Here is a 22,404-nt window from a genome sequence, read left to right as displayed (position 1 = left end):
ATGTGTTCACAACCCAACTTGTTACAGGGCCTTCAAGCCTGATGACAAATCTACTATCTGGCACCTTATAAAATGTGCTTTTGAAGTCCATATATAACATATCAATTGCATTTCCCTTATTGATTCTTCACAAAAAAGCACTTGTTATTTAGATATGATTTGCATTTAACAAGTTCATGATGGCCTTCTCTGATCAATCCACAGTTATTCAAGTGAATGTTAATTTTGTCCTTGATTATAATTTCTTTTAATTTCAAAAATGATATTGGACAGATTTCTGAGCATGAGGAATATGAAGAGTTAAGGGGAAAGAGATGTGGTAACTGTTTTAATAGACAGCACAGAGATTTTGGGCCCAATTATATATTTCTAGGTTATAGGTTTCCATGTTTATAAAACTTCTGTGTAATAGCTTAAGCTTGTTCAACATTTCCTTTGAAAATTTAAAACCAACCCATATTTCTGCAGGAAGCCGAATTGTGGAAGAGCGGACAAAACCGATGAAGACAAAAATGTATCCCAGCAAGCAACCTATGGGATCAGTGGCCAGTTTGGAACAAGAGCGAGAAGTATACACAAAGGTAAAAATAACAAAGAATGTACAATACAGAAATAGACCAGAATCAAAGCTGTATCCTTCATGTGAATCTTGTTTCTACATTCATCATTTAAGCCCAGCCAAAGACTGCTCCTTCCATTCACCCTCACATCAAATTTGACTCCTCCAACTCAATTCCTGGCAATGACTTCCACATTTTCACGTCTCTAAAGGTTGAGAAGACTCTCCTCAACTCCTTGCTGGATTTTTAGTGACTCATGCAGATTCCAGTTTAGACCTTCCCCCAGAAGTATAAATAGCTTCTCTTAGTTTATCCTTCTGTTTGTCTGTAAAGCATTTTCATAATTTAAAAGCACTTACCTAACTAGTTTTCACATCTTTTACAAAAAAAAGTCTTAACGGGTTCCATTTTTCTTGATATGTATAACATCTCTATTCTTGTCTATCCTTCTGTTTTGCACATTCTCATAATTCCATTTGTTATCTAGTCATTATAGTCTAAACATGGTCTTCCCCTTCCTTTAATCCTTCTTCTCTTCAGATTCAGATTTATTTATCATATGTGACTGATTTTTGTGTAGGGAACACTTTGCATTTAGTGACCATAATGCCATTTGCTTCAAGAGAATTATGGAAAAGGACAGGTCTGGTCTTCAGGTTGAGATTCTAAATTGGAGAAAAGCCAAATTTGCTGGTATCAGAAAAGATCTGCCAAGTGTACATTGGGACTGGCAAAGGTGTACTTGCTAAGTGGGAGGCCTTCAAAACTGAAATTTTGAAAGTACAAAACTTATATATGTACATCAGAATAAAAGGTAAAAATAGCAAGTGAAGGGAACCTTTGTTCTCAGGAGATATTGAGACCTTGGTTAAGAAAAAAAAAATAAGTGCATAGTGTGGTGAACTATGTGCCTGTCGGGACACGCCCCCTGCTGACTGCTCCTGTGGCTCCTCCCACAGGCCCCTGTATAAAGGAGATCTGAGGCCTGACGCTCGGCCTCAGTCTCCAAGATATTGTATGATAGACACTCACTCCTGGCTCCTTCTTCCAGTCAATAAAAGCCGATATCTCGCCTTACTTCTCAGTGTGAGTTATTGATGGTGCATCACATAGCAAGTATAGGTAGAAGGAACAAATGAGGTACTTAAGAAGTATAAGAAATGCAAGAGAACACTGAAGAAATAAACCAGGAGGGCTAAAATAAGACATGACATTGCTGTAGCAGACAAGGTGAAGAGAATCCTAAGGGCTTCTAAGAGCAAAGGATTACAAAGGACAAAATTGGTCCCCTGGAAGATAAGATGGTAAATCTATGCATGAGCCAAAAGAGATTGGGGGGAAGATCTTAAATGGATTTTTTGCATCTGTATTAGATTGGGAGATGGAGACAGAATCTGTTGAAGTGAGCAAAGCAACAGCGAGGTCATGGACCCTATACAGACTATGGAGGAAGAGGTATTTGCTGTCTTGAGCAAATCAGGATAGATAGATTCGCAGGGCCTAACAAGGTGTTCCCTCAGACCCTTTAGGAGGCAAGTGCAGAAATTGCAAGGGAGGGCCGAGCAGAGATATTTAAGTCCTCTTTAGCGACAGGTATGGTACCGGAGGATTGGAGGATAGATAATGTTGTTTTGCTGTTTAAAAAAGGCTGTAAGAATAAATCAGAAAATTATAGGGTGGTGAGCCTGACATCAGTAATGGAAAATTATAAGAAAATATTCTAAGGAACAACATATATGACTATTTGGACAGACAGGGAGATATATTCATCAAAAAGGTAATTTTGCTGATGCTGAAAGAAATCCTGCAGAGTACTTTCAGTCTCTGCCATGAGTTGCGAGTTCATAACCTTTGCTCTTTCATGGCTTTGTGTGTAGTAGGTCATGTCTAACTAATCCTATAGAGTTTTTTTGAGGAAGGTACCAGGAAAGTTGATGAGGGCCGGGCATTGCAAATATTGTCTACATGGATGTCAGTGAGGCCTTTGACAACGTCATTACACAGAGTGAAATGCATTGTTGCGTCAACAATATGCACAACCTAAGGATGTGCTGGGGGCAACATAGCATGCCCACAGTGTTTGGCTGTACAAAGCAGAACACATCAGGCAACATAACAGCAAAACAAGCCTCTTACATCTCTCCCTCCTACACACGGATAAAGGCAGTTCTCCAGTTCTCCAACCCTAGGACAGTCTTCCAGTCTCTAGCCTCCAGGCTTCAACTATTGGGCTTCAATTTGTTAACTTCCTTCCCTACCATTTTGTACCCCTTCCATCACTCTGCTTCAACTCCCTCCCCCTCCTTCCCTCTCTTTCTTAATCTTCCAGCTCATTCCTTCCTTCATCTTCCATGCTTATGTCGCTTCCAATTCCCCACCCTGTATCTGGTCAAGCACTTCTGGTAACTAATTGATGTGTACTTGTCGAATAAGCCTGCTGTCAGTTCCTGTCATACCCAACCTCTTCATCTTTGGAAGTTGCTGTACCAGGACAAAGACCACTCTTGGTGAGAAAAGGAATTTTCACACAGACAGCATCGTCAATGCCTGAACTTGTTTTATATTCACTTCTGAAGGATAGATTTTTTTTTAAAAAAACTGACCAGCAGTCAAATTTCAGGCAGTGACCATTAACCATAAAACATTACTTCATTAATGACAATAGATACCTATTTTAAAAACCTTCTTCATCAAAAAGGTAATTTTGCTGATGCTAAAAGAAATCCTGCAGAGTACTTTCAGTCTCTGCCATGAGTTGCGAGTTCATAACCTTTGCTCTTTCAAATAATTTGTTGAGAAATTACAGTTTGATATTTATAATAACACAAAACAACTGATCTGAACTTAGCTGCTAATTGGTGTCAGCTTGGCTCATCAGCTGGCACTGTTGAAGCCTACTGCATTCAAGTTACAGTCCAGAACTTGAATATAAAATTAAAGGTGATGTTAAATTGTAGTACCTTTATATCTGGATGTCACTGGCAAAGCCAGATTTATTGCCTTCTCAAACATCCTTTGAAATGATGATGAAAAAACATTCTCTTGAAAAATAGCAGTCGTTCTGGTGAAGATATTCCTATCATGTAGGGAATTTCAGTATTACAATTTAATGACCATAAGGGAATGACAAGATATCCCTAAGTCAAAGTGGGATTGAAATGCACCTCCTTGATGGGAGACATCATAGCTTTGGAAGGTGCTTTCAGAGGAGCCACATTATATAATTATAGATGGTACAAATTGTCATCACTGTGAGCCAGTGTTGGGAGGTGTTTAATGTGATGGATCGAATGCCAAACAAGTGGGCTGCTTTGCCCTGGATTAAATTGAGCTTCTGGGCAGTTGTTCACCATGCAACTGAAGAACATTCTATCACCTTCCTGACTTGTGTTCATGCAGGTTGAAAAGACATTGGAATGTCAGAAGGTCAGTCATCTGCCACAAAGTATATTGCATCTGATTTGCTCAAATAGCTGCAGATTAATGAAGACAGTCTGTCTGAGTTCCTGATCAATGAAGACCCTCCTAGGATGTTGACGGACTTAAATGTCATTGAATGTAAATGATAAATTATTAGATCATTTCTTGTTGAATATGTTGATTGCCTGGTATTTCTGTGACAAAATGTTACCAGCTCAAGTCTGCATATCATCTTGGTCTTGCTGTATGCAGCCATGGACTGCTTCACTTGCTGAGGAATGGTGGGTGGGTATGAATATTGTGCATATCTTCAGTGAACATTGCTGGATATAAGCTTAGAATGGAAAGAAGGTTGCTAATGGCTTCTGAGGCTGTGCCTTATGCTCAACTCCCGCAGGATACCTAGGGGCTGGGAAATGATTTATTCATCCACCATCTTTCTGTGAGGTGTAACTTCAACCACAGGGATTTTTTTATCTTGGTACTCATTAACTTTAGGTTTGTTAGAATACCTTGACGACAGGGACAGCCACTCTCATGCAACCTCTGGAATTCAATTCTTCTAGCAGTGCTGCAGCACAGCATGCAGAACGGCAAAATAAAATGTGATGGAGGTGCAGCTAGTTCTGCAGCGCAGATCTTCAAGTACTGTGGTTAAGATGTTTGGTCCCATAGACTTTACCATAGTGACCATAGTGTTTTCAGTCCTTTCTTAATATAACATAGAATAAATTGAATTGACTAATCACTGGCTGCTGATATGGTGGGAATTCTCAAAGGAAGTTGAGTGAGTTCCACTGGCACTTTGGGCTGTGAATGCTTCTTCCTTGTCTTTAATATTCACGTGCCTTGCCTGGTCACTCAAGGCAGAAGGCTCTTCATAAAGTCTCCTTCTCCTATTGTCCTTCACTAATCATGACTTATTGTAAATGACCAAAGTTTTGTATGGATACCTGGACCTCAGGGACCACTTTTGTGCCATACAACTCCATGAGTGCATTCGTCTGTGACTCGGTTTCTGTAGCAGGATTTGGGGTTAGTGGCATTGCTTAGCACTCTCCATTGGATGTCTTTTTTTTCACTCTTTAGAGAGATACAGCATGAATACAGGCCCTTCAGCTCATCAGGTCTTCACCAACCATCAACTACACATTTACATTATCTCATTTTTACCACAGTTCATTGTGGCATCAATGGGACAGACCCTCATTTTCAGTGCACAGGTATGATCTCAGCATACCGTCTGAACTCCTCACTGAAGCTGAATTGATTGATGCAAGAAGTATCATAGGAAAGGCAGATGATAGTGCTGAAGATGAAGGACCTGGTTTACAAACAAGCAGCAATGTGTAGTGAAGAGAGGCTATTGATAGGACAAAATTGCAGTCAACAAGACAGTTGCAATGTAAAAGGCAGATAAAATTGAAAAGGGGAAAATACAGGTCTGAAGGGGCTATATTTGAATGTGTGCAATATACAGAATAATGTAGATGAACTTCCAGCGCATTTGCAGATTGGCAGGTGTGATGTTCTAGGCATCACTGAATCGTGGCTAAAAGAAGGTTGCAGCTGGGAGCTTACCATCCAAAGAGATACATTGTATCAAAAGAACAGGCAGGAAGGCAAAGGGGGCAGCATTATTCTGTTAGTAAAAAGTGAAATCAAATCATCAGTAAGAGGCAACATAGGGTCAGAGGTGTGGAATCATTGTGGATAGAGCTAAGAAACTGCAAGGGTAAAAAGACCCTGATGCTGGTGTTATATACAGATCCCCAAACAATAGTAAAGATGTGGTCTAGAAATTAAAATGGAAGATAGAAAATGCATGCTAAAAGGGCAATTACAGTAATCATAGGATATTTCAATATGCAGGTAGATTGGGAAAATCAAGTTGGTGCTGGATTGGTGCTGAGTTTCTAGAGTGCCTATGAGATGACTTCTTAGGAACAGGTCAAGCTTGAGCCCACACGGGGACCAACCATTCTGGATGGGTGTTGTACAATGAACTGGAATTGATTAGAAACTTTAAGATGAAAGAATCCTTCAGGGAAAGTAATCATAATATGATCAAATTCACTCTGAAATTTGAGAAGGAGAAGCTAAGGTCAGATGTATCAGTATTTCAATGGAGTGAAGGAAATTACAGAGGCATGATAGAGGAGTTAGCCAGAATTGATTGGAAAAGAGCAGGGATGACAGCAGAGCAGCAATGTCTGGAATTTTTGAAAGCAATTCAGAAAACATGGGATATATATATCTCAAAGAGGAAGAAATATTCTAAAGGAAAGGATGACACACCATGGCTAACAAAAGAAGTCAAAGCCAGCACAAAAGCCAAAGAGAGGACATATAATAGAACAAAAATTAGTGGGAAGTTAGAGGATTGGGAAATTTTTAAAAACCAACAGAAGGCAACTAAAAATGTCATTAAGAATGTTACGTATCGCGTAACTGGATAACTTACCAGCAAAGATAGAGAGGTCTGTTGAAGTCTGATGTCACTATTTTCAAACGTTTTTATTTATAAAGGGGCACAAAAGTAAGGTTAATACAAACATTCAGATAATGCACGTCGTCAATACTCAATCTAAAGTGCGGGTGTAGTAATAATCATCATTAAGAAGTGAGCTCTACTGTTGTCTAGGGGTTAATAGATTGTCCATTGGAAATATAAAAGTCACTCAGAAGTCTGCAGGCTTCAGCCTTTTGGGAATCGCTGGGTTTCACGTGGGGCGACCGAGAGAGAGAGATTGGGGAGAAGAGGAAAAAACTTGCCGGGTCTTTATGAAGCTTCCGTGAAATCGGGGGGAGCGTTGGTTCCCTCTCCCCGATGTTAGTTAAAAGCGGTTTTCCGTGATTCCAGCCACAAATTCCAATCCCGGAATCTAACGCACGGGGCTTCCTTCAAAATGGCTTCCTGCTGCTGCGGGATCACTCTCGTGTCTTCTTGGTGCGTCTGAAGGGGCTGTCCCCCTGAGACCCTCCTTTATACTTCCTCACGGGGTAGCAGGTGACAATCAGGTTGGGATGATGCAATCTCTCTCTCAACCAGCCCACCTTGCCCGAGGGCTTTTCACGTGGTCCCCATGAGACAATAGTCACTGTCGCCTTATTTTGCATCCCGGGTGAAACGTGCTATTCGGCACGTCTCTCTCTCTCCCACTTCCTGAGTCTATTCAGCACGTCGCTCTCTCTCCCACTTCCTGGGTCTACAGACCCCCACCCCCTCAACGGGTGTTCTTGCGATTCTCACAAAGGAGGGGGCTGGGATCATAACAAGAAGTAAAAATGGAATATGAAAGTAAGCTAGTCAGTAATATTAAAGAAGATACGCAAAGTTTCTTCAAATACATTAAGGTAAAAGAGAGGCAAGAGTGGATATCAGACCACTGGAAAACGATGCTGGAGAGGTAGTAATGGGGGCAAGAAAATGCAGGCAAACTGGATAAGTTTTTTTGCATCACCTTCACTGTTTAAGACACTAGTGGTTTAGCAGAAGGTCCAGGTTTCAGGAGTCATGGGGTGTGTGAAGTTACTATTACTAGGGAGAAGGTTCTTGGGAAACTGAAAGATCTGAAGGTAGATATGTCACCTGGGCATGACATTCTAACCTTTATATTCACTGCCCCAACCTATGAAGATAAGCATAACAGATGAATTCTTCAATATCCTAGCTACTTATGACACCTCTAGTTTTGCACCTAAAGGTTTCTTTATATGTCAATGCTCCTAAAATCATTGCCATTTACTCTATATGTCCTATCAGAATTTAAATTCCCGAAGTTTAATACCTCACACTTGTCTGAATTAAATTACATCTGCCACCACTATGCCCAACTTTCCAGCTGATCTGTGATCCATGATGGGAGGAGAAGTTTAAAGGTAATCTAAGAAGTAAGATTGTTATACAAAGGATGGCAGTTATCTGTATTCTTCGACAACCTACTTCACTGTTTATGAGTCCAATGTATGACAAACAAGAAAGATCCCAGCACCAATCCCTGTGATATACTATTTACTGCAGACTTACTGTCAGAAAAATATCCATCCACCACTGACCTCTACCTCTAAGCCAATTTTGCATACTGTTTTCCAATACGCATGGAGTTCTTTGTGTCTTAACCTTCTGAATCAGCTTACATTCAGTAGGTCCTTACCAACAAAACTTACTGAAATCCAGTTATTCATGGATCACGGTGGAAAAATCTGAATGTTGCCTAGAAGATATATTTCAGTCACATTTTGGAACAGTATAAATTTAGATCAGTGCTGAGAGGGTTGTGTGGTAGACTTTTAAAGGTCTGTTGCCTTGACTGAAATATTGAATCAGAAAAAGTTTATAGCACATGAGACCATTCAGCCATTATGATGATCCAAAGAGAGCTTCCCCACACTCTGCAGTACTGGGTCCATATTCTGCAAGTCCCAGTTCTCCAACTCCATATCCTCCTGAAATCTAGATGTAATTCCATTTCTTTCTTCACCACCCTTTCAGGCAGTTTGTTCCAGATCCCCACCAGTTACCAGCTGAAAAGATATCACTCATCTCCTCCCTAAAACTTCTTCACTTCTTTTGTCCCCTGATTTTTGACCTCTTTGCTAATAGAACCAAATGCCTTTACACTATTTAGTTACCCATAATTTTATAAAACTATCTCTCCTCGGTCTCCTCCTTTCCAGGAAAAGCAATCATTTTTCCTTACGGATTGATCCAGCATCTTCTGCAGTATAATAGCATCTTTACACAAATCTGGCCAGAACAGGAAGCTAAGGCCTGACTGCTGTTGAATAGAACCTAGCACAACTTCCCACCTCTTATTCTCGGCTAATAAAGGGAAGCTTTTTATCTATCCTACCTAACTGAGGGCATACGTTGTAAAGTCCCTGCTTTCCAACACATGACTCAGTACTGCAATACATTCCCCTCACATCCTTTTTCCCTTCATATCCTTCTTGCATTTTACACAAAATCTATATTCTGTCTAATTGCCTCTGATAAAGGGAGAACTTTCCTTCAGTCTATCTTATTAGTACCCCTCATAACTTTACATACCCCTGGCGCATCCCCTCTTAACCTCCTTCACTCTGGAAAAACAGACTTTACCTTACCAGTCTCTCTTCACAACTGAAATGCTGCATGCCAGGCAATGTCCTGTGTTGCCTCTCCTGTGCTATTACATTTAACCGCACACATGTATGCAGATAACCTAGTTGGGCCAGGGTGATGAGTCTTGGAAATGGTGGGCGAGTGATTGTGGCAGGAACATAGAAGGTGAACAAAGGGAGAAAGACACTGTCTGGTCTGGTGAAAGTGGGACAGGACTGCACAGGGGATGAATTAGCTGAATTCTCTGTCAATAATTTGTCTTTAGTTCTACCAATTTTCATTTTTGGAGCAATATTTAAGTGTTTTATGGTTATAAATAAATGAGTTCTTTAAAAATAGAGTAGTACAGGTTGAGCATACCTTATCTGAAATGTTTGGGGCCAGAAGTGTTTTGGTTTTTAGATTTTTATTTTGGATTTTGGAATATTTGCAGTTACTGTATATAATGAGATGCCTTGAGGATGGGACCCAACTATAAACATGAAATCCATTTACATTACATATACAGCTTATGTACAGCTGGTATAAAGCTTGTAGAGTGAACAGTTCTATTTTGAGCAGTCTGACGTGATAGAGCTGAGTCCTCCACAGACTGTTGAAGTTGAATGACGCCCCCAACTGCATCAATTATCTGGTTCCAGTGCTGTGATTGGCTTCATTTCCAGTATTGATTTCAAACAGTTGCCTGTTTCATTGCAGCTGTGACGGGATCAGGTAGTTTGATATAATATTTTAATAATTTTATGCAAGAAGCAATTGCCTTCAATTTTCAGTTCTTTGTGGTAGATTTTTGCTTGTTTCATGATCAGCATACCGTTGAGCAGCATATGTTCACTCTAACAAAACCACTCTTTAAATACATGATCGAGATCTTCAATTTTTGCATCATGCAATGCTTTTCTATTTTCCATTAATCTATGTCATTACATATATGAGGTCACTTCTGAGAACTGTCTGTAGTGTCAGAGACCTGAGCATCGCCTAGGAACCTTTCCAGTGCCCTGTTAAATTTTCCATTTGTGTCGTCATGTCAGCACTCAAAAAAACTCGGATTTCGGAGGTTTTCAGATTTTGGAATTTCAGATATGTGGTACTCAACCTGTATTACCTAACTGGTAAAAGAATAACATTCCAGTATAGTTTAAGAAATTCTGTGATTTCTTTAGCCTTTGATTCACATGTTCAGTACATGATTGTCTGATTTGGGTCCAGGAAATCCTGAGTTGATTATGTATGAGAAAAACTAATAGAAAATGGAATTTAGTTCAGTAGATGTGGTATTAGTAAACTATGATATTTTCTTATATCATCTTATTTGTGAAACTGATCATTAGATTTTATTTGGAGAAAAAAATTAAATTTAAGTATTCATAAAATTGTGAATAGAATACCTGCTATAGATGCAAGGAGCAATCTCTCTGGAAATTATGCTTAAAATTGTTTGTATTTGGGGAAATGTGTTTTTCCAGATTCTCCCCAAATTTATTTACAAAATTATTGAATCTAAACAATGTCAGGAGGTAGCGTTTTAATTTTAAAATATTCTTTCAGGTAAAATTACTTTAAATATTCCATTGTATATTTAAATGCATAATTTGGTGGGGATTAATTATGAAATTAATGAACAGAACATAAATCACCAATGAGAATTTTGTCTAAAGTTTAATTAATATAATTGAAAATTAATTTGTCATATCATATTAGTAATTTTAATTACTCTCAGTACAGCAGTTGTGAATAATTTGTTTAGTAATAATGGTATATTATTTTCTTCATTTCCAGCATCTTTCATACAATGAACAAAACAGAAGCATTGATAACGTTTCAGTCAAATCATCAGACAGTGATGCCAGTGATGTATCAGCCATTTCTCGAACCAGTAGTGCCTCTCGCCTCAGCAGCACAAGCTATATGTCAGTACAATCTGAACGTCCAAGGGGTAGTCGTAAGATTAGGTGAGTTCCAACTCTAGACTTCTTGTTTGAACAGCATACAGTGTGGTAAATACAGCTTTAAAATAGTTGCAATATACAATTCCACATTTAGATTAGACACATAATAGTTAGCAGTTGGAAAATTAAGAAGAAATTCTTGGAAATGTCACATCGGTTAAAAATCAGAAGGAAAATTCAAATAAATGTGGGAACTTTATTATACTAGCTAAGAATTATTTGAATATGGCAGCCTTTTATTCAGTGATCATTCAGTGTTCCCTTATGGATCCATTTGTTGAGTTTTGTTTTTCATTTTCGGATGATAAAAAATATCTCTCTGATCTTGGGTAAAATGCCACCTTACAGAAGTAACACTATTTTCTGTTCTGTTTATCCATATTTAGCCATATCTAAAACTTGCAGTTATTCTTTTTGTTACAATTAGCTTTGTTCATTTACAAATTTGAATTGGCAAGCAAGAGGATGGCTCTTTTATCATCAGTATGTGAAGCTTGTCACATCCTGCTCAACTAGTTAGTTCCATTTAAGTTGTTTTGATTTTATTTTGCATGCTGTGATTGTGGAAAAGATCGAAATCCTTAGAAAACAACAGGGATGTGACAAATAAAAAGGAGAGGAGGATATCGTGGGTGTTAGTAGACCAGGGAGAAAAAGAGACGGGGCACTCTGAAAAGAAGCCAGGAAAAGAAGATCTGAAAAAGAGACGGCATTCGGCTTCTGGTGACTTGAGGTAAAGCTTAGTTGCCTTACCCTGTTGCCTCTTCCCTCAAGTGATGACTCCCATAGTTCCATCACAGCATTGGTCTGCATCTAGTCATTCTTCCTCTTCCTCAATTCTCTTTATCCTTCTTACAGTAATAACCACAGGAAATGGATTATCCATTATTCATCAGTCTTATTCAGCTATAAATTACTGCTGTACCTTGACAATGTACAGAGTTAGAGAGCAGTTTACCTTTGCACTGTATAGAAAGTTTGCATTGTGGCAGTGTTTATTTATCGATAATTCTATGTCATTTTTGGGTAGGGTGAACTGGTAAAGGATATGTATGTACTATAATACAACAGATATGAATAATGAAGCATAAGAGCAATGATTTTGAGACTGTTCTCTTCCATTGGGGCAAATTGGCAAATCTGATGTTTGAATTCCTTGAATTTGATCCGTGTAACTTATGCTAACTTCAGAGAGTCATGATCATGCAGTCATTGTGCATTAATGCAAGTCAGAATATTTCAGTGGCTATAATAGCATAAATAATTAATATTTTATTTTAAATAGATAAAATGTTACACGGAGAGGTCAAAATTGGCACACGGCATTATGAGTTGGATCTATATTTTATAATAAAAGTCTTTAAAATCAGAAACTGTCAACATACATTTATTAAAATAAAATCACGCTTGCCTAAGCTAATTGAGTTCTTTGATGCAGTTATGAGGAGGATTGAGAAAGTTAGTGTGACATCATGTAAAGACATCACTCTGTGAGGATTGATTGAAGCCCCTGTAAACAAATGGACCAGCAAGATACAAAATTAGTTAAGGTATAGATAATATTAATGGGCGGTCAGCACCAAAGATGTTCATGGAGAAATTGCATTGTGTAGCACTTTGTTTTTGTGCAGAACAAATAATGAATCATAAAGTAAAATTGTTATCAAATAATGAATTACAAGGAAAAATTGTTAACTTCAGCTAGATTTACAAAAGCAGTGATTTTTCTTCAACCCATTGCACAGTGGAATCAGAACATGTGTGGTGACATGCATTACTTGCCTGGATAAAATTTCAGATATCTTACTGTCTGTATTTGTAGCTGACAGATAGTGCTAGATTCTCATGTGGAAAACAGGTCTACACAGACTTTATAAGACTCACTTCATTATTTTTCAAAAGGTAGTGCCTCCACACTAAAGTGTCAACTTATTCATTTTTGTTCCAAATCACCCAACTGGTGCCACTCTCAGGTCTGTTTCCATCGACATCTTCCCACTATCATCTCCATGACCACTTCCCAAATCCACAACTTAACTGATTTAACAATTCCACAATTTTGCTGATCAGACTTTATAATATATTGATTGAATGTCAGTTGGAGCTTCATGGCCATTTCTTGGTATTTCTTGTTTGGAAGGATTGAGGGGAAGCAGCAGGAAGAGAGCAAAAGACAGGAGAAACTGCGGTGTGGAAGAGGTCACTGCACAGGTGATGTGCGCAATGTGAGCTCACAGAGCCATCCCTACAAGATCTTAAATGAGGATTGAATCAGCTTCATTGAACTAATGAAGTTGTCAGCAAGTGATGTTCCCTGGAGAGCAACAAGATCAGCCTGGCTCGAGTAGCTAAGGTTGTTGGTCAGGCAGACAGCAGCTGGTTTGTATAGGATTCCTTTTGAGCCGGAGCAGGTAATTTTACTGGCATGTCACAGGTTGCAATCCACAAATACCTTATGAAGAATTCCTTTTCACTGGTCAAACTGAATTGGGACAGGAGATTTGTTGGGAGTATTGAGTTAGCTTGAACATCATGCTTCAGGTGTTATGGTCCTGGAAAAGTACAAATGGAGAGATAATCTGGGCAATACAGTGAGGAGCATCTACTGTAAGGTAGGAGCAATTTAAAAGGTGATTTAATCGATGTGTTCATAATTCTGGAGGAGATTGCTATAGTGAAATAGGAGAAAGTGCACTATCTAAAAGGTACTTTGGCAACCAAGTCAAACATTGAAATATTTGGCAAAGAATCTAGAAGAAAAGGTAAAATATATTGCACAATATGAGTCCCTCACTGTAGAACTCCCATAGTTTTAGAAATTTCCTAACTTGCGGGATTCTTTAGCGATTGTTGGCCTTTCTAAAGGATTAGTATGGTTGCACAGGAGAAATGGCTTTCTTTTCTGCTTTCAGTCAAGTTCTCAATGGTATTTCCCAAATAGATGATTCAAGTTTTTTTCTGTCTTTCAACAAAAATGCCAGAGAGTAACAGGGTTGATGGAACTTAAGTGATTCAGGGGAACAGTGGTGCATCCTCTTAATAAATAAATTTAACAATCAGATTAGAAGTTGAAGAGCCACAAAAAAGTGGTGATGGAATCAAATCAGATATCAAGAATAAGTAAAAAGATTGGTTCAAGAGAGAGTGGAAAAAAGAAAAGAATTTTTAAATTTATATGAAGAAATGAGTGAATGTGATTCAACAGATCTATTATTCATTTCATGGATCAAAATTATTGATTATAATAATAAATTTTGTCCTTTTTTGCATTATTTAACATATAAATATAGCAAGTTGTTAATGTACATCAAATGCATAATGGTGTAAATTGTTCAGAAAATTATAGTGATTCATAACTCACTATGTGTCTGTTCTTTGAGTGAACATACCACCCAGTTTATTGATTAATAGAGTATATTGTGAATTTGCCATAATTTCTCTGGATTGATGTGATCTATAGATTACTATAATTAGTGGAAAAATTCACTTTGTCTGTAATCTTAACTTCTTTCCACCTCATCTTAGGCTCTTGTAGAGTGGAGAAGTTTAAGAAGAGTTTGATAATACTTAGAATCAGATATGATTTTCTTAGTGTGCGTGAATCAAACTGCTCACAGAGAATCAGTAAGCAGAGGATGCAAATTTGAGATAATCAGCAGAAGGAAGTATAAGCAATATGGAAAAACATTTTCCACATGAATTGCTTTGACATGGAATACACTGACTGGGGGTGTTGAAATTAATTAATGTTCATTTTCAAAAGGAAACTGAACAAGTACTTAAAGTGAAAAGGAGCTAAGTTACAAGAGCACGAAGTGTTCTTAATAGGGAGCTCCGCAATAGCACTTGCATTGGCACAAGGATCAAATAACCTTCTGGGTTCTTTGATGATTTTAAGATGGTGCACATCCTCAGGAAGCTCCAGGTTAATATGCATAAGCAAAAGTAATTAGAAGGCCAAGATTTATCTGGTTTTTGGCATGTGCATTCATTTGTTTTGTTCCTGATGGTGTCCCTTGTTCACTTAGATAATTTAGTCCTTTGTAGGATGAGTTACATTATTCCTTGGGGAAAGTTCTGAATAATTACACACTAATTCAACAAAATTTAAGAGCATTTACTTCTTTTCAAACCGGTAATTGAGGAACAAGTCAAGATTCCCTTCTTATCCAGTAAATGAATGTGTTGATCCATGAAGCTGAAGTACTTCTACCTCACACATATTTTCACCATCCCTCACTGGAAACCTCTTGATGTAATAGCATCGATTTAATGAGTTAAACCCTGAGGAGACCCAATCAATTATTCTTATTGCCTGAGTACCAGCAATCCATTTGCCAAGTTTGCATCATTCCCAAGCTCAACCAGTTTCCCACTAGATATCCACATGCAAATTCAGTAAAATGTACAGAATTACAATCATGTGCCCCTGTCAGTACTTTGTGTAGGGTCAGCTGATTCAGATTTTAGTCTTACATGTTCACATCATGCAATTGCTGTGAGTCTTCAGAGAAATTGGGAGAATATTATGTTGGAAAATATATAAAAGATTGAGTATGATATATAGGAAAGGATTTTCTGGTTCATGTATTATTAAAAATTGAACATCTACAGATGCTGGAAATCTGAAAAAAAGCAGGAAAATCTGGAATTGCTCAACGTGTCCATAGAAAGAGAATGGCGCATGTCATAGACACTTTCTCAGGGAAAGTGAAAGAGAAATAAGTTAATTTCAAGTGGCAGATAACTGGGAATTGGACGGTCCCAAACCCAGCTGCAAAATGAGGAGTGTTGCGTATGGAGCTAGCAACACTATCCCATAAAAACCCAGAGCTACAGAAATGCCAACAGAAGCTCCAAAGATCTTATTCCTGGGAAAGGAAGGATCTTCATCCAGAAGATATATGAAGCTGTGTGTTGAAAACAGAAGCCACGAGGCCAATCAACCTGGAATTGCAGTGAGTCTTAAGAGAAATTGGGAGAATAGTATGTTGGAAAATACATTGAGGACAATGTCGGCAGCCGATGCTCCAGTTGGGCTGACAGGCTTAAGAAGAAGAAATGGCAGAGAAGATGCGCTAAATGAATTGGACAAAAGAAGTATCTCTGATAGTATGAGGATCATCGTGATTATATATTGTTATGAAGCAAAGTGGTTAATTGATTAATGAGGAAGAGGAAACAAAGGGTTATGTAAAAGCTGTGAAATGCAGGTTAGAGCTGTTGTAGAGAACTGAGACTAAAATGAAAATGTTGAAATGGCCATACCTTTTCCCACTCTCTACGCAACTTAAAACCAACTTGCTTTCTCTTTTTTTTCCCAAATCTGTTGAATAGTCTTAGAGCATAAATATTAATTCTGTTTCTCTTTCCACATATACTGTATTTCCAGAGTTTTTTCTTTTTCCACAAAAATTGCTTAATTTGCTGGGTATCTATCCCACATCCACCATCTACCTACTGTGCAAATTAAAACTGACTTATTTTCTTTCTGTTCTAATTCTAATTTTATTTAGAAATACAGCACAAAACAGGCCCTTCCAGTTCAACACACCTATTTAACCCTAGCCTAATCACAGGACAATTTACAAAGACCAAATAACCTATAACTAACAAGTAGATCTTTGGATTATGGGAAGAAACCAGTGCACCCAAAGGAAACCCACGCATTCATGGGGAAGAACATGCAATCTACTGACAGACAGTGTTAGAATTGAGCTCCAGACATCAGAGCCCCAAGCTGTAATAGCATCACTCTAACTGGTTTTCATGGAGACCACGGATGAAGTTTCCTCTACAAATTACCTCATTCAGAAAATCACAGGCTCTGTGTTCCCAGCAGGACCAACCTTCCATGTATGGCCCCATAACTCAGTCAGAATTAGGTCCTGACTGGTTAAAATAAGAACAATAAACGCTGGAATTGCTCAGCAGATCAGGCAGCATCTCTGCAGAAAGAAACAGAAAACAGTTTCAGCTCAAATATCCTTCTGTGAAACTAGGAGAATTTAGTACTCATGCATGTTTAACTAGCAAAGAGAAAAAGAAGGGTGGAGAAAACAAAAGGAATGGCTGTGATCAGGTGGCCCAAGTCAAACAGGATGGCACAATTAATGTTGACTGAGAGAAGATGAAGAGGGGTTATTAAAAGTAGCTAATCTGTACAATGTTGGTGCAAAAGGAGGGAGTAGAGAGAAATAAAACATAGCCCAGTGCGAGACAGTGAAATACAAAATATGTCTGTTGCTAAAAATCAAAAATAAAGGGGAATGCTGATGCAGCCCAGGAGGTCAGGATTTGTATGGAGAATGAAACATGGAATTATATCAGAGCTCGTCCATGATTGAAAATCGAAAAGCTGCAGATACTGAAAATCAAAATCCAGACAGAGAGTGCTAGGAACACTCAACAGGCCAAGCATTTTCCGTGGACAGAGAAAGGAAGTCAAAATCTCAGGCTGTCAATTTACCGAGAGATCACCAACCCAGGGAAGATGAGATGTTGTTTCTTGCACTCATGTTGAATATAGCCAAAGGCAGAGTCAGTGTGGGAGTAGATGGAGAATTAAACAAATCTGCAATTGTTAATTCAGGGGCCATCTTGAAAGTTAAGTATAAATATTCTACAAAGCAGTCACCAAACCTGTATTGCTTTTTTGAATGCAGAGGGCATCACATCTTACGCATGGAACTTAGTACATCAAATTAGAAAAGATGAAACTGAGCAAGTATTTCATACAAAAACTAATTGAGCCACAGGATCGTAGAAAGGGAAGAGTTGAAGGGACAGGTGTTGCATTGACTGTAATTCCAAGGAAAGTGCTATAGTGGTATTTGAGTGTTATTCAACCTAAGAATGGGTTTAGGCAGATGGATCAGGGGTACTGATTGGGCCTATGTCCAGGAAAGAAACAAAAACTCAAGGGCTATCCTGATATGAGGTGGAAGTGTGGAGGGATTGAACATCCATTGTGCATATGAGTTTGTTGGGACACCAGAAAACTGGCACTAGAAGAACAGACCAGAGAGTCATAAAGTATATGGTCATTTCAGAATGCCAAAAGGCAAGGGGAAGGGAAAATGTGTCTGTTGGTGGAATGTCATTGTTAGTGGTAGATATTACAGAAATGATGCATGGAATGTGAAGGCTGAAGGGGAGAAAAGTGAAGAGAAAAAACAAACTACGCTTGTTTCTGTAAGGGTGTAGGAAATGGGGTGAGGATAGGAGCTTTGTCTAACAGGGGACCCACAGTTAAGGAAAGAGAAGTCAGAAGAATTGGTATGGAGGTCTCATCATCAGAACAAAGTCTACAGAGCTTGAAAACCAGGAAGCAGGGTGGAATTGGCCATAAAGGGGTGGGCTGTTGTCAAGTTAGCTTAGATCTTCTGAGGGTTTGTAGTGATATTGGTCACATTCCTTGAGATGGAAGTAGTCAAGAAAAGAAGAATGAGATACTACAGTATTACAGTGGAGTAAAGGGAATTACAGAGGCATGAGAGAGGAGCTGGCCAAAGTTGATTGAAAGAGGACACTAGCAGGGATGACAGCAGAACAGCAATGGCTGGAGGTTGTCAGGAAAAATTGAAAGGCACATGATAGATACATCCCAAAGATAAAGAAGTATTCTAAAGGGGGGGTTGAGGCAACCAAATACAGTATAAAAGCAAAAGAGAGAACATATAGCCAAAATGATTAGGAAGTTAGGGGATTAGGATGCTTTAAAAAAAACAACAGAAGGCAACTAAAACAAACCCATAAGGAGAAAAGATGAAATATGGAGGTCAGCTAGCCAAAAACACCAAAAGAGGATGCCAAAGTTTTTTTGAGATATATAAAGAGTAAAAGAGAGATGGGAATGAATATTGGACCACTGGAAAATGACTGTGGAGAGGTAGTAATGGGGGGGACAAGGAAATGGCAGACTAAGTAAGTATTTTGTGTCAGTGTTCACTGTGGAAGATGCTAGCAGTATGCCACACATTTGAGAGTGTCAGAAGACAGAAGTGAGTGTAGTTGCTATTACAAAGGAGAAGGTGCTTGGGAAGTTGAAAGGTCTGAAGATAGATACTTCACCTCTCCTTGGACTATAGCCCAGGGTTCTGAAAGAAGTAGCTGAAGAGATTGTGGGGGCATTAGTAATGATCTTTCAAGAATCACTAGATTCTGGAATGGTTCCAGATGACTACAAAATTGCAAGTGTCATTCCACTCTTTAACAAGAGCGGAAAGCTGAAGAAAGGAAATGATAGGCCAGTTTGCTTGACTTTAGTGGTTGGGAAGATGTTGGAGTCCATTATTAAGGATGAGGTTTCAGGATACTTGGAGGCACATGATAAAACCAGCATGGTTTCCTTAAGGAAAATTCCTGCCTGATAAGTCTATTGGAATTCATAAGGAAATAACAGGCAGGATAAACAAAGGAGAGTCAGTGGATGTTGTTTACTTGGATTTTCAGAAGGCCTTTGACAAGATGCTGCACATAAGACTGCTTAACAAGACAACAGGCCATGGTATTAGAGAAAAGATATTAGCATGGATAGAAGATTGACTGATTGGCAGAAGGCAAAGAGTTGGAATAAAGGGGGCCGTTTCTGGTTGACTGCCAGTGACAAGCGTCGTTCCACGGGAGTCAGTATTGTGACTGCTTCTTTTCACATTATATGTCAATGATTTGGATAACAGAATTAATAGCTTTGTAGCTGTTTACAGATGATGCAAAGGTGGGGGGCAGGTAGTGTTGAGGAGCAAGGAGTCTGCAGAAGGACTTGAACAAGTTGGGAGAATGAGCAAAGAAGTGGCAGATAGAATATAGTGTAGGGAATGTGAATGTTCATGTACTTTGATAGAAAGAATAAAGGTGTAGACTATTTTCTAAATGGGGAGAAAATTGAAAACTCCAAGGGACAAAAGGATTCCCTAAAGATTAACTTGCAGGTTGAATCAGTGGTAAAAAGGACAAGTGTCATGGTATCATTCATTTTGAGAGGACTAGAATATAAGAGCAAGGATGAGATGCTGAGGCTTTATAAGGCATTGGTCAGACCAAACTTGAAGTATTATGAGCAGTTTTGGGCCCCTTATCTAAGAAAAACTATGCTGGCATTGGAGAGATCCAGAGGAAGTTCATGAGAATGATTCCAGGAATGAAAAGGTTAATGCATGAGGTGTGTTTGATAGCTCTGGGCCTGTACTCAATGGAGTTTAGAAGAATGAGGGGGGAATCTCTTTGAAACCTATTGAATAGATAGAATAGATGTGAAGAGGATGTTTCCTATAATAGGTGATTCTAGGACCAGAGGACACAATCTCAGAATACTGGGATATCCATTTAGAACAGAGAGGAGAAAGAATTTCAACCAGGTGGTGGTGAATTTGTGAAATTCATTGCCACACACAGCTATGGAGACCAAGTTAATGAGTATACTTAAAGCAGGGGTTATAAGGTTCTTGGTTAGTCAGGGCATCAAAGGTTACAGGGAGAAGGCAGGAGAATGAAGTTGAGAGGAATAATAAATCGGCCATGATGAAATGGCAAAGCAGACTTGGTGGGCAGGCCGTGGCCAAATTCTGCTCCTATGTCTTACAATCTTACTTGGATCAAATTTGAAAATGGCAGAAAAGGTTATGTTTTTTTTTGACAAACAAGAGTTGTGTGTGAATGCAGGAAGCAACATCAATGAGGTCATCAGGCAAAAAAAAAATTGATCTGAGGAGCCTTTAACAAGAACTGTTTCACATTTGCCACAACCTGATAGGTATGGCCTGATCCTATGTGAGTAATCCTAGGCATCTCTTTGATTTGAAGGAAGTGAGTAAAGTTGCACAAGTTAAAACAGATGGTGGAGGGGATCGATTGAGCCTCTGTTCAAGTATGAAGCAAAAAGCTCTAGGACTTTTACAGTTCGAGACATTTCAGGATGAGATGGAGATATAGAGGGATTGGCTGCAAGTGTTTACATGAGCTGATTGGGATTAGAACTTGGAAGCTGTTAAAGTAACAAAGAATATCATGAATGTAAGTGGAAAGAACAGGAGCAAAAGAATGGAGTCTAGTCTAGAAAGAATAAGTTCAGTGGGTCAAGATCAGTCGGAAGAAATGGCTCCACCTGGACAGTTCTGCTTGTGGATCTTAGGATAGAGAGTGCACAGTGAAGGGCTGGGAGTGAGGAGGCTCAGAATCTGGAGTTAGTAGGGACCAATTCATAAGCATCTAACAGGATTAAAGTCCTACTTACAAATGTCTGAAGACCACTGCATATATAATCTTCTGTTGACTGAGTTTCAGCAAACAGGCCTGGGCTTGTGATGGTTAGAGTTATTATCTCAGCTGAGATCTTAACCTCCAGATCAACACAGACAACAATGGGTAATAGACCAGTGCTGCACAGAAACAGGCCCTTTGCCTCACTATATCTGATATGTGTGGCAGTTTATAGCTGACTCCTGCATCCTCTTCAATAAAGGTGAGCAGATTCATCTCTTTTAAACTGGAATGGAGAGTGTTTGCAGGTTCACAAGCTTTCCAAACATTTGGGGAGTAATAGACTCAACATGATATCTTTTATATCTATTAGAATATTACATTGTGGTCTGAATAACATGGCATTAACAACAACCAGTCTATCCTTGTGGTCAACACACTACATCCAGGAAAAGCCCATGAGTGTTTCATTGTGAGGTAATACCTTGATCTTTACTTTGCAGAGAATTAAGGGAGACACTTCGACTCAGTTCAGACTACACAGTGTAATCACGAGCATTAATAGAGAGCATTATTCAGAGTACTATCAAGATGCTCAGGGGAGGATACTGTTGCCTGAATCAGTTAGGAAAACCCTGCCATACTTTCTGGAGTCCTACATAGCCTTACTATGCTGGTAAGGTGTCCTTACACACAGAAGGGGGAAAATATCCTGGCCTTACACACAGAAGGGGGAAAATATCCTGGTCTTACACACAGAATGGGGAAAATATCCTGGCCTTACACACAGAATGGGAAAAATATCCTGGCCTTACACACAGAAGGGGAAAAATATCCTGGCCTTTTCTGGGTATGCTGTCAGATCTTGCCCTGTGGTTGGGATATTAAGCACTCTATTTATTCTGCTAGTGCACAAAGGTCATGTTCAAAAGTGTTAACTTATGTTAGCAGTATGCCAACAAGGGCCTGAGAGGGAGTATCTGCGTCAAGTGAAAGCCTCATCATTTCCTCTGGATGTTGAACAGCTGAGCTGTGTCCACAACTTTAATTTCTGGCAGTCTTAGCCATAGTTGCTGTGATGCATTGGACAGGTCAGCCAGTGTCTGAAGAGAGAAGCAAATTCAGTACAAAATCATGGAGTCATACAATTTGGAAAAGGCCCTTC

General features: G+C 39.0%; 1 protein-coding gene across 13 annotated transcripts in view; it reads left to right on the top strand.

Annotated features, from left to right (window-relative positions):
• Positions 1-22,404, top strand: part of LOC132400854 (regulating synaptic membrane exocytosis protein 1-like) — a 554,853-nt gene that overhangs the window by 444,577 nt on the left and 87,872 nt on the right. For 10 of the 13 annotated variants that reach the window (XM_059982306.1, XM_059982314.1, XM_059982312.1 and 7 more), the window contains 3 exons: positions 469-581; positions 10,870-11,042; positions 11,611-11,772. In XM_059982306.1, coding sequence (XP_059838289.1) covers positions 469-581; positions 10,870-11,042; positions 11,611-11,772 — 448 coding nt within the window. The remainder of the gene's footprint in view (positions 1-468; positions 582-10,869; positions 11,043-11,610; positions 11,773-22,404) is intronic. The other 3 variants (XM_059982315.1, XM_059982309.1, XM_059982317.1) reach the window with 1 other exon arrangement.

This window comes from Hypanus sabinus, chromosome 10 (genome assembly GCF_030144855.1).
Source record: "Hypanus sabinus isolate sHypSab1 chromosome 10, sHypSab1.hap1, whole genome shotgun sequence".
NCBI lineage: Eukaryota > Metazoa > Chordata > Chondrichthyes > Myliobatiformes > Dasyatidae > Hypanus > Hypanus sabinus.
Note: the sequence above shows the minus strand (reverse complement) of the source record. Positions and strands in the feature narration are given on the sequence as shown.